The sequence below is a fragment of the Microcaecilia unicolor genome, chromosome 3 (genome assembly GCF_901765095.1).
Source record: "Microcaecilia unicolor chromosome 3, aMicUni1.1, whole genome shotgun sequence".
Classification (NCBI taxonomy): Eukaryota; Metazoa; Chordata; class Amphibia; order Gymnophiona; family Siphonopidae; genus Microcaecilia; species Microcaecilia unicolor.
The window spans coordinates 196,863,934-196,877,074 of NC_044033.1; the positions used below are offsets into that span (position 1 = coordinate 196,863,934).

The window sequence follows — 13,141 nt, forward strand, 5'->3', positions numbered from 1 at the left end:
CACACACACACACCACATTAAAACCAAGAAGAGAATGTACTGATGAGGGGAAATGGAATGCTCTCACCTTACCACTATTGTACATAAAACATAATATGTAATCCGATTAAGATGCTTGTATCAGGTTAAAAGCTGCCCCCCCCCCATCTACTACCCAGTACAGCCTCTTTTCTAGGCCCTACTTCCCACCCCTCCTTCCCGAGCATGCGCACAGGACCAGTGTTAAAACATACTGGAGCCTCAAAGCCCATGCAACATACTGTATCTCCAGCAGCCTTAAGTAAGTTCAGGGTCCTCTATGGTATGGGGTCCAGGGTAGTTGCCCTGTTTGCATACCCCTGTGTGGACATCTCCATCCCAATCCTTTCCACTCCTCTCCCCTGAGAGTGCACGGGGGGGGGGGGGGGGGGGTTAAATATTAAACAGCTGGGATTCTCCCTTCCAAAGGAACCCTCGCCTGCCTTCTCACCACCATTTCCCTCCTCCCCTAAAGAATCCAACGGGGCCCATAGAAGATGGACAGGGGAGGTCAGAGATCATCTCCATGCCCTCTGTAGATGGGAAGGGGAGTAGAGGAAGAAAATTCTACATGGAAAGCTCTCTCTCCCCCCCCCCCCCCCCCCCCAAGTTGGATTAAAAGGGATTCCCTGCATCAACAAAGTGGCAAGCAATATCATCACCCCCACCTCGCTAGACTAACCCACAGAAAATTAGTTACAGATTCAAGCATTTCTGCACATCATGGGCTCCTGATCAGTCAAAGTAGGGTGTTTAGCAGCAGGATAAAGATGAAATGTAAAATCTGAGGAGATAAGTATAAACCATCACTGAAAGATTTGTTCAATCAAGAAAACCAGGTCTAAGGAAGACGTGAAGCTGTTTGGAGGTAGGACTCCCTCGTTCCTCAAGTGAAGCATATGGAGGATTTATCCTGATAGTCTTCCCTAGGATCGCTTGGGCAGGGAGGTCTGGTAGAGACTCTTCCCGTCAGCCTGAATGTAGGTGATGGTGAGGTCCTTGGGACTGGCCTCCAGGTAGGCGAATCCCCCCATGGAGACAAGCTCGGCATAGTAGAAACGCAGGTAGCCGGCGGGAACCTTCCTCTGATGTTTCAGCGAGTGTTCCATGAAGTTTCCAGCCCCGCTCAGAACATATCCAATGCCCAACTCGTCCTGCAGGTACTGGAACAGAGCAACAGAGAAAATAAACAGAGCTGGTGCAAAGGGATGAGGGATCTTATATTCAACAAGGAAGTGCCAGGAAATCCATTCTGATTTTAATGGACTGACCATAGAAAGAGCCAGAGAATCATGCACAGGGGAAGCAGGGTGCCCATGGTCTCAGCTAGGGAAGAACAATCTTCACATCTGCTCACCCCCAAACTCCAAAGAAGGATCACACACGTGAGGGGAGAGAAGTGGAAGTGATCCTGAGGAGGCATCTATTAACCTAAAATGCAATATGCAAAAGACCACAGCCAGGGCCAGAGAGTCACTAGCACAGCTGGGGATTAGAACTGAGACTCAGAGATAAAATAACTCACCCTGAGGTCACACATGCAAAGCTGGAGATTAGAACTGAGGCACAGGGAGATAAAGTGACTGGCCCTGAGGTCACACATACAGAGTGTGTGACAAAGCTGGGAATGAGAACTGAGGCACAGGAAGATAAAGTGACTGACCCTGAGGTCACACAGAATCAGTGATAGAACTGGGGATTAAAACTGAGGCTCAAGAATAAAGTGACTCATCCTGAGTTCACACATACAAAGCCGGGGATTAGAACTAAGGCACAGGGAGATAAAGCAACTCGCCCCGAGGTCACACATACAGAGTTAGTGACAAAGCCTGGGATTAGAACTGAGGTACAGAGAGATAAAGTGACTGGCCCTGAGGTCACATATACAGAGTCAGTGACAAAGCCGGGGATTAGAACTGAGGCACAGAGAGATAAAGTGACTGGCCCTGAGGTCACATATACAGTCAGTGGCAAAGCCGGGGATTAGAACTGAGGCACAGAGAGATAAAGTGACTGGCCTTGAGGTCACATATACAGAGTCAGTGGCAAAGCCGGGGATTAGAACTGAGGCACAGAGAGATAAAGTGACTAGCCTTGAGGTCACATATACAGAGTCAGTGGCAAAGCCGGGGATTAGAACTGAGGCACAGGGAGATAAAGTGACTGGCCCTGAGGTCATACATACAGAGTCAGTGGCAAAGCTGGGGATTAGAACTGAGGTACAGGGAGACATATTGAGTCGCCTTGAGGTCACACACAAACAGTGCCAGAGCTGGGGATTAGAACTGAATGTGTGTGACCTCGTTCTGAAGTCACACACAGTGTCAGAGCCGGGGATTAGAATTGAGGCCCAGAGAGTTAGCTTGAATACCTGAAGGGAAAAGATAGCGGAATGGGACACATCAGGATTTCTCATGGCTTCTCTTTGCCCGTGGATCTGAAAAATCTGAGCTGGAGAGGGGCTGGAAGTTTGTTTACAGTTCTGCTTAATAGTTTAACTGTGGAAGACCCTGTGAAGTTTCAGCATAATGCCCCCACCCTACCTGCAGGTTGTGGTCGTGGCCACACAAGTAGGCCGTGGCATTGTATTTCTTTAAAAGTGGCAGAAGGTGCTTCACTAGGCAGCGGGTGGGGCCATGTTCAGCCACGGACCAGACAGGATAGTGGCCAGCCACGAGGAGGTAGTCATCTTGGGAGGCTGCCAGCTTCTTTTTCAGCCAGGACATCTGCTGGGTGGCCGCCTCCTGGCTCAGCGGCTTCTCAGGCTGCTGGCTCTGGAAATCGTCTGAGTTCCCACACAGTGTCACGGTGTCGATCATCATAATGGCCAGCGTGGCATTGCTCTTTGGGATCTTAAACCTCAGGTCGTAGTAATAACTTGGAAAATGCCTGCAAGAAGAGGACTCATGGTCAGGCGGAGCTGAATTCCACAGCTGTCCACTCAGTGGCCAGACAAAGGCCGGGTCACAAGAGCCCGTGGACCACCTTTCTGGCAATGTGTTAAGAGCAGCAGCACCTTCCACTGCCCCAGGCATTAATTTCTTGAGGTTTCAGGAGGAAGAAAGAAAGTTACAAATCAACTTATGCATACAGCTTTTCCTACATAAGCACACAACTATGGAACGCATTACCAAAAGCCGTGAAAACAACTTGTGACCACCTAAACTTCCGGAAATCACTACAAACTAACCTATTCAAAAAGGCATACCCTACCGACCCAACCTAAATGCCTGAACCCTGCAACACAATCGAAACCGAAGAGCGTAATGGACTCAACACAACTCTTCCTCTCTACGATTCCCTATTGTGTCTGTTACACATGAACCTTATTCTACCACTACATCACTTTGTATTTGTTCATACCGGAATTGGCGAACGCCTATACGGTACTATGTAAGCTACATTGAGACTGCAAATAGGTGGGAAAATGTGGGATACAAATGTAATAAATAAATGAATAAATGGTCCGATTTGCTTCAAGTTCTAAGAAGATCGACTGAATGGTGGGGAGGCTCTCGCTTTAGTGGAAAAGTATCAAAACCAGAGTTGCCAAGTTACCCAGTAGCGAGAGGGAGGCTTCTGGTTTTTGAACTAGAAGATAAAACGACGAGGCAGACCTTGTTAAAAAAAAAAAAAAAAAAAGCAGTTTTTATTAGTAGATTAAAAGCTCCCAGAATCAAACATATAAACGGCGAGTGACCGAACTCACTCGCAAATGCGCAGTAGAGACTTCCCTCTCTGTCCCGCCCCGCGTCAATACGTGATGACGGGGGCGGGACAGAGAGGGAAACTGTGCTCCCCCCCCCCTCCACCCGGGCCCTCTGATCGCAATTAATTCAACTTACATCGCTGCAGCACGCAGATCAGATGAGCTCCGGTCGGCCTTCCTTCCCTGCCTGTGTCCTGCCCTCGCCGACGGTACGTCACACGAGGGCGGGACACAGGCAGAGAAGGAAGGCCAGGCCGACGGGAGCTCAGCTGATCTGCGTGTTGCGGCGATGTAAGTTGAATTAATAGCGAACAGAGGGCCAGGTGGAGGGGTGGCGGGGGGGGGGGGGGGCTTGGAAAACTCCCATGCCAATAGTAGCCCGTTTTAACGGGCTCAACGGCTACTTTCAACATAAAATGCCCGACGTGGCCTTGTTTCACCAGTAGAAAATGGCTGCATCAGGGGCAGTGAGTCACCAGCTGATATAAAAGAGGTGGCCAGTTCAAATCCCACTGCTGCTCCTTGTGATCTTGCGCAAGTCACTTAACCCTCCATTGCCTCAGGTACAAACTTAGATTGTGAGCCCACCTGGGACAGAGAAATATCCAGAGTACCTGAATGTAACTCACCTTGAGCTACTACTGAAAAAGGTGTGAGCAAAATCTAAATAAATAAAATTCCAAAATTAGCCTGGCTGGTGGAACTGTTAAAAGGAGCAAGTTAGAAAGCCTTTCACTGCAATCACAGCGTTTTTATGAGACTGATCCCAGGCTAATTTTGGAATTTTATATCAGCTGGTGACTCACTGCCCCCGACGCAGACATTTTCTACTGGCAAAACATGGCCACATTGGGCATTTTATGTTGGAATTCTGGGAGCTTTTAATCTAGTAATAAAAACTGTGCTTTTTTTTTTTTTTTACAAGGTCTGCCTCGTTGTTTTATCTTCCATATTGGATTTGGCAAACTGCCTGCCTTGCTGTTTTCCTGACTGGTTTTTGAACTTACATCCCAAAGCAGTGTGGGATTTGTAGTCCCTGATTCTACCCAAAATGGTGTTTGAACTTGTGCTGTGGCTTAGCCCTGGTGATTTTATCCAGCGTGGAGAAACCAGTGAAGCTCAGAGCTTGGCAATGGGCGATCACGTTGTGACTGATTGTACGCTCTGTGATTCTGACTATGCCTGGCACTGTGCCTCATCTTACCAGCGTTTGGAGACCTTGCTGTAGGCGATCTGGGCAGAGACATTGCCATGGTGATCGTGGTTTCCAGCCACCACATACCAAGGGATGTCCTCCAAGGAATCGTCCTCAAATACAGATTCAAAAGTAGTCTGAAAAATAAATACAGACGGAGCCCAAATGATGCACCTTACTCCTGCCCTGCTGTGCCCTCTGCTATTCCAGTAACCTCATACTCATACACACAGCTCTGCCAATGCACCTCATTCCTGCCCTGCAGAACCCTCTGGTATTCCAGCATTGAGACCCCAACACTCACGCACATGGAGCTCTGCCAATGTACCTCACTCCTGCTCTGCAGCACCATTTGCCATTCCAGTCACACACACATAGCTGTACCAATGCACCCCATTCGTGCCCTGCAGAACCTTCTGGTATTCCAGTATTGAGACCCCAATGCTCACGCACATGGAGCTCTGCCAATGTACCTCACTCCTGCTCTGCAGCACCCTTTGCCATTCCACTCACTCACACACACACACAGCTGTACCAATGCACCTTACTCCTGCCAATTCAGCACTGAGACCCTCATACATATGCAGAGCTCCACTAATGCACCTCATTTCTGCCCTGTAGCACCTCCTCAATTAGTTACCTCTCCCCTGTCCCCAGCATGCAGAGCTGCAATAGTACTAGAAATGGTGGTAAAAGATTACCTGAAAGCGTTTGTCATCGACTTCAGTCACGCCATCATAGTAAAAGTTATCTCCAAGGGAGAGGATAAAGTCTATCCCCATCTCGTCTGCCACCCTTCCAATCTCACTGGCGGTTCGAAGTTCCCGGGGCGTGTGAAAGGGGAAGACGGGGAGCCCACCCCAGTCTCCAAGGGCTACAAAACGTAGAGATGGCTTGCCATCCAACTTTGGGAATGCATAGTTGTTTGTGACAGCAAACAGCAGGACAGACAGTAGCCAGACACACTTCTCCATCTGTAGAGAAATCCAGAAGATTATTAATTCAGCTAGCAAGGGAAACCTTTCTTCTTTTTTCAGTCCAGGAATACACTAGGCTGTCACTCCTTGGATATGAAATATAGCAATAATGACGATCCCCCACACAAGTTACTGATATCTGCACCATCACTGTCCTTTTCTTAGTGGAAATCTACAAGATATCACAGGAGGGAGTGGATTGTGACATCTGGCAGGGATTGACTATAAAGGGGAACTATGATGTCACAGACCCTGGACTGTGACATCACTGGCATAAGCAGATTGACTATAAACTGTGATGTCACAGACCCTGGATTGTGACATCACTGGAAGAGTCAGGCAGAAGGGGATTGATTAGAAAGGGGAATTGTGATGGCACAAGACGGGGGGGGGGGCAGATTAGAAAGAAGAGCTGTGATATTTCAGAGCTTGGAGTGGAGGTTTCAAGCAAGGCAGGCAGAAGGCTGTCTATCTCTCTCTCTTTCCATCCTAAGTAATCACAAGGCTTGCAAAGGCAGTAATGCAGTGAAAACTCCAATTGTAGTTAATTATCATTCACTTAAACATTTATCTGTGTGAGGCTGTGACACACTGTACTTCCCTCTCCTTGTATGCTTGTCCCCTCAGACACCCAAGGCTGGACTCCTAACTGACCCCGTCATCTTTGTATACAAAATTTATAGAGAAGATCTGACAAAACATAAAATGCATCGTATTGTACACAGCAAAGAAAGACAGGAATTTTATCTTCTTCAACATCTAAGGAACTCTCTCTGGTATCAGTCATAATAAGATGAGGAAGCTAAGAATCAATTGGCCCACTCCATCTTCCTGGTTCCCTTCCTCTCTGGTTCTCTATCACTATGGGCACACTTCAATCAACATCTCCTTCAATTCCAGCCATCTCTTTCACCTGTGTCTAAACCCAGTTCCCACACTGACCTCTGATCTGGTCCAAGCATTCTCGTTAATGTTAGAATTATAAACAGGGATGCTGTGTACCAGTTATCCCGGCTGTCTGGAGTCCTGTGATCTTCTTGTTTCCAGGTTTGGGATCTTCCCTTGGTGCATCTCTGATACCCTGAAATCTTCTTTTTTCCAGGTTTGGGATAAATCTGCCCTTGGTGCATCTCTGCTGTCTGGTGTCCTGAAATCTCCTTGTTCCAGGTGTTTAGGGTAGACCATCTCTTCGTGGATGTCTGGTGAATCTCTGGTTTCCAGGTGTTTGGGGTTGATCTTTCTTTGGTGGATCTCTGGTGTCCTTAAATCCCCTTGTTTCCAGGTGTTTGGGAAAGATCTTCCCTTGGTGGATCTCTGGTGTCCTGTAATCTCCCTGTCTCTAGTTGTTTTCTTTCATAGTGTTGCTTCTTAGTGAAGTTGGTCTAACAGGTGTGTAATTTTCTGTATGTTTCCGTCCTTCCTTTTGTATAGCGGGTCTATCTCTGCTGTTGCCCAAAGTCTTCAAGGCCAAACTGAAGACAGCTACAAAGGGTGCAGTCAGCAGTTTCTTAAACTGTTATCCTATCCGCATCCCCAAGTTTATTCTTTGTAAATTTCTTACCTTCTGCCTATGACCTGTCCCTTCTGCACATCCCCAGCAAAAGAACCGATTTAAGATTTCTGCAGTTTCCCAATCCTCTCTTCACAAATCTCATTTTCTCCCCTCTGCTCACCTGTCCCCTTTAGTTTTCCAGCTCTACTTTATATATCTAAAGAAGTTTTCTTCTCCGATGGAACTTCTTCACTCCCTTTCCTTTTGACAGTGTTATCCCTGGGTCGGAGGCAGCAAGTTCCTGGATTAAAAGCTTAGCAGTGGTAGCAGCCAGGGACTGTACAGCCTTACCCGGAAGCTGCAGCACTGGGGACACCAGAATTCATCACATGAACACAGTCATCCAGGTCACATATAACAAACACACCTCCTGGCAGTAAAAGCAGCAAAACAAGCAATGGACAGCAGCTGTCAAAGTAGAGCACAAGAGAGATGGGATGGTGGGGAGGAAGAGAGAGAGTGAGACTGGAGAGAAAGGAGATATAGACCAGGCAGAAGAGCAGAGAGGGAAATGGTGCGAGGGGAGGGAGAAGGAAGAGTGACAGGAAAAGGGGGAGAGAAGGGAGGGAGAGAGGTAGACATAGAAGCAAGGGGAAGAGTGAGGAAAAAGGGCAACAAGACCAGAAAGTAAGGAAGAGAGTGAGAGAGAAGCGGGAGGGAGGGAAGAAACAGAGGAAGGAAGAGACAGGGACAAGAGGAGGTAGAGCAGAAAGGGAGATGACAGAGAGAGACAGGGAAAGGAGGAGAGAGGGGAGGTAGAAGGGGGAAGAGACGGGGAAAGGGGCAAAAAGACCAGAAAGGGAGGAAGGGAGAAAAAAGTAGAAGGAGAGAGAGAAATAGAGGGAGGAAGAGACAAGGAAAAGGGGAGGTAGAGCAGAAAGGAAGAGAGGGGAAGTAGAAGGGGCAAAAGACCAGAAAGTAACTTAATTCCCTTTCAACTTGCAAGATCTTTACATTCTTCACAATAACATGTTAACAGCACCATCCTATCATCAACTCTGTTTTTAATTATTCGTTCATCAATTTTCAGTGTATCAGGGCCTACACTGGAACTCCTTGCCAGTTGATATGACTTATCAAAAATTCAAAACAAGATTTAAAAAATAATGTTTTGGAAAAACTTTAAATGCGATTAATTACTTTAAGGATCCTAATGCAGGAATGACACTGGATTCCTGAGACAACGTAAACTAAAGGTCTATTTTCTTTCTTAAAACTTTGTTATTAATTGTAATTCCTTTCTTTTACATGTTTTTTATGTTTTATAATGTAATTTATTTTTTTCCTTTTAAATGTTTTTATAATGGTACTTATTCAGTGGTATATCAAATATAAATAAACTCAGAGAATGGCGGAAGGAAGAGAGAAACAGAGGAGGGAAGAGACGGGAAAAGGGGGAGGTAGAGCAGAAAGAAAGAGAGGGGAGGGAAGGAGAGACAGGGAAAGGGGGAAAATGACCAGAAAGTAGAGGGAGGGAGACAGAGAGAAGCAGAAGAGGGAGAGACAGGGAAAAGGGGAGGTAAAGCAGAAACAAAGAGAGAAGGAAGGGAGGGAGACAAGGAGAGGCATGGAAACAGGGAGAGAGAGACCAAAAATTAAGTCAGGGAGAAGAGGGGAAGAAACCAGAGGGACAGAGGAGGAGGGGAGAGACAGCAGAAAGGAATGAAGCAGTAAGATGAGGAAAACAGAGGGCTAAAAATATAAGGGTGTATAATTCAAGCAGGAGAGACTCCAAGGAGTCCACCGCTCACCCTTAGGATTCCCATCTCTTGGTCAGACACAGGGAGGTTTTGTTCCAAGGTGAAGAAGCCACAGCTGCCTTTTCTGGTGCTGAAAATGACAAGTGAGTACCAGGTCCCTGCACCATGGACGTCAGCTGTACTCCGAGGAGGCTCACATGTTGCCTCTTTTAAGTCCTGGCTACTGCCCACGTGTCAGAAGGTTACAGCCAGACAAGTGGAGTCTGCTTCCTATAGCCAGGGGAGGGATAAAACACCACGACCACACTGCCTTGACTTCCTCAAACTGTACTCTTATCAGATCAAACCCAAAGACCTGCAGAGTTTAAACTCGGAGGCCCTGCCAGGACAAGCCTCATAGAAATATTAACCTGCCTTCTACTGCTGTCCATCTGCTCCTTATCCCTGCCTTGGAGTGGAAGTCAGGCTTTCCAGTCAGAGAGAGACATGAAGGAATTTGGAAGCCCTGCCTGAACTCATCTAAAAGTTACCTAGAATACACACATGAAGTGAAATAGCATAGACACAGGCTGTGGGGGGAGCTTAAGTTACTCATTTGAAGGGCGCAGCCAGCGAAACTGATAGCATACATGAGGTTAGGAACTTGACTGCACACAGCTGCGACACATGTAGAAAAATTAATGGGAACTCTTGTTGTATAAGGACAAGGACTGAGCCCCTGCTGAATAATAAGGACAGGGACTGAGCCCCTGGGAGTTCCTGCTGTATAATGAGGACAGGGACTGAGCCCTTGAGAGTTCCTGCTGAATAATAAGGGCAGAAACTGGACCCCACCCGCATAAACCCCCTCTGTATAATAAAGACAGGGATTGAGCTCTCAGAAGCTCTTGCTGTGTAATAAGGACAGGAACATGCATGACAGGATTAACCCTTTAGTGGGCACTAGGCAAATAAAACGCATTCTCCCCTCACAAACGAAGCCCCAGATGGTTCTGACTACAGGGTAAGAAACACTGCTTCCCAATTTCTGCTGCCAACAGGATGAGGGGAACAGATAGACTTCTGTGGGCCAGAGCAGAGGTGGTTCTGGTCCCTGTGACTCCCACTTTTCTTTCTGCTAGCCGGGCAAAAATCTTCCTCAGGAATGTGTGTAGTTTGCCCTATGCCTGCATCCAGCCCTGGAGACTGAGGCCTCCTCTCCCCAGCTGTCAGTTGCAGGCATATGCTTCATCTAGTGCCATGCACCCTGGCAGTGGCTAATCATGGCTGACGTTTTCCACGCAGGATGGATCAGAGACTCTGAATAAATATAAACATAATCTGGCCATTGCCCAGCTCTGTGCTCTCTCCCTCTATGCCAGGGCTCACACCCACCCTGCCGCAGCTCCGAGTTCCCCTTTTAGGTGATCCAAAAATGAGTGGATTAGGAAAACTTAACAAGTTACCTCTCGGTGTAATTTTAGCACAGAAAAACATGTTGCACTGTGAGTAAAGAACTCGTGTTTTCCACAGACCAGACGAGCTTTAGCATGACAAGAAGTCATCAGCAGTGTTTGACACGCACAGGACCCAGAGGAGGGGGAAGGGGAACCCAATGAAGCAATTCACTGCCCTTATACAGTAGGAGCTCCAGAAGCCCCTGCCTGGCTTTATTATACAAGCATTCCCTAGACTCAATGCCTGCCCTATTATAAAGGGATCCTGGGGGCCTGGTCTCTGCTGTTTTAAACAGAAGAAACCCCCAAAGGCTCAGTATGTATCTTTATTATATGGCAGGAGCTCCAGAAGCCAAAGCATAGTAACATAGTAAATAACGACAGATAAAGACAGTACAGTCCATCCAGTCTGCCCAACTGTCCTTATTATACAGCAAGCATTCTCTGGACTCAGTCCCTGCCATTATTATACAACAGAAACTCCCAGCGCCTTAGTTCCTGTTCTTATTATACAGCAGGAGATTTGGGGGATTTCAGTCCTTGTCCTTCTAGCTCTGTTTCTACCCTTATTATATAGCAGGAGTTCCTGAGGTCTTAATCTCTGACATTATTACACTGCAAGAGCTCCAGAGGGCTCAGTCCCTGTCCTTGCTGTGCAGCTGGATTTCTCAGGGGCTCAATCCCTGTTCTTATTATACAGCAGGAGTATTGGGAGGATTTCAATCCTTATCATACAGCAGGAGCTGCCAGGGGCTCTATCCCTGTCCTTATTATGCAGTAGGATGTCCTGGGGGGGGGGGGGGGGGGGGGGGGCTAAGCCTGAATCTCAGTCCTTATTATACAGTAGAAGCTCCAGAAGACTCACTTCCTGGCCTTATTCTATAAAGCACTAGCTCCCAGGGGCTCAGTCACTGCCCTTTGTCAGGCTCCCGAGTCCTGTGTAACTTTCCACACGCTGAACAGAGTTAAAAGTTCAGATCAGAAGGAGTCTCGTGTTCCTTTTCGCCACTAATCGCAGCATAATTAAACATTTACTGGCGTTTCCATATCTCTATATTGGGCAGATTAAAGGGCAATCACAGGTCATGTGCTGCGGGTCAGGTGACCAAAACCACGTGGCACAGCCACACGGTGAACTGCGGTGCCCAATGCCTGCACTGAGATCTTCCTCCTTCGGTCAGGAAAAGATTAGGATTCCCCCGACAGAAATCTACGCTGCCTATAAGGTCTTCCACCGACCGACCCCCCCCCCCCCCCCCCCCCCCGAGCATCAAGGGATGCTGCTTAGAAAGCCACAGAGCCAAACCTTAAGTTACAACCGATGCTACTCTCCCAGTGTCTGCTGCTTTGTCCTGATAGGCATGGAAAGAAAAGCCTTCCCCCTGCTCGGGGGTTTTGACCCTACCCCGCCCTCACCCCATTAACCCTTTGTAAAACAAAGCCACTATCATTTCCATGAATCTGAAAGGACTTAAGATCTGCTGCCTTATAACCTGCAGACACAGCCTACTGGGTGTGGTATTCTCAAAAGTGGAACCCCCCTGTGACTGTCCCCTTTTCCACCCCCTCCACTATAACACCTTTATATTGTATTACATCAGGCTTTATGTCCCACACACGTATCTTTTCAGTTCTAAGCAAATCACAATAAGAAAAAAAAACCCAAAACAATTGCAGGGATATATATATAATGCTGAATCGTACCGGCATAAAAAACAAAACTCAGCTATAAATTAACCAGTCAGCATATATCTGCGAAGCCAACATTTTTCTGTGCAGAAACGCGCTGGTACAGTGTACCGACATCTTTTTTTAGCTGCTTCCCATCAATAAAGTTTCCTTAGACTGTAGCACAGACTCCGCCGCAATCAGAGATCCGGCAGCAGTGGCTAATCAGGAACGCCCTTTTAAGGTGCCACATTCAGCTGTAGGTTGTGTCCCGCGTGTCTGAGCCTTGACCTTAGCGGCCTGCGCCCCCCCCCCCCCCCCCTCAGGGCATCGGACCTCCATTTAGAAACCCCTTGTAGTCTACCCAGAGCAACACCAGAAAGGACAGCATTTCATGCCTGCCCTGGCGGCCCCTGTACCGGGGGACCCGATCCCAGCACCGGCAGCATTGGAAAGCTGCTGGAGGAGGACTGCTGCTCTGCCTGCCGTGTTTGAAGTCTACTGTCTCTTCTACCACCCAGGTAAGAAAAGAAAAAAAAACCCTTCAAATGGGCCATGTGCTAAAAATTTGAATTTATTTCCGAATTGAAAACAGTCATTTTTACCATATGTCCCAGGTAGAAAGGCAAAGTCTATAGGCCATGTTTAGGTAGAGTTGCTGCTGTGAAGTGCTTTTAAAAAATGCTTTGCCAGTAAGCCATGTGTTGGTATTTTAAGGACTGGTATTTTCAGTGCTGCCTTTTTATATGCTCCATGGCTGGTAAAAGGGGTGTTGGCTACTATGGAGGCGGAGCCATAAATGGTGATCCCACCCCTAAGGTTGCCCTGTATGAGGACCTGTATAGTTTGACCTACCTTTGGAAATCTAAATAATTATGGGAAGCCC

General features: G+C 47.5%; 1 protein-coding gene across 10 annotated transcripts; it reads right to left on the reverse strand.

Annotated features, from left to right (window-relative positions):
- Positions 1-636: 636 nt before the first annotated feature.
- On the reverse strand, positions 637-13,141 carry ACP5 (acid phosphatase 5, tartrate resistant). Of its 10 annotated transcripts, none has more exons than XM_030196989.1 (5): positions 13,111-13,141; positions 5,624-5,896; positions 4,932-5,059; positions 2,562-2,907; positions 637-1,181 (listed from the first exon to the last, which is right to left on the reverse strand). In XM_030196989.1, the coding sequence occupies exons 2-5, from the start codon at positions 5,894-5,896 to the stop codon at positions 945-947; spliced, it is 984 nt and encodes a 327-aa protein (XP_030052849.1). In that variant the 5' UTR covers positions 13,111-13,141; the 3' UTR covers positions 637-944. The 10 variants fall into 10 exon arrangements, with proteins under 10 accessions (XP_030052849.1, XP_030052841.1, XP_030052843.1 ...); XM_030196981.1 differs by lacking the exon at positions 13,111-13,141 and adding an exon at positions 12,292-12,503; XM_030196983.1 differs by lacking the exon at positions 13,111-13,141 and adding an exon at positions 11,894-11,944.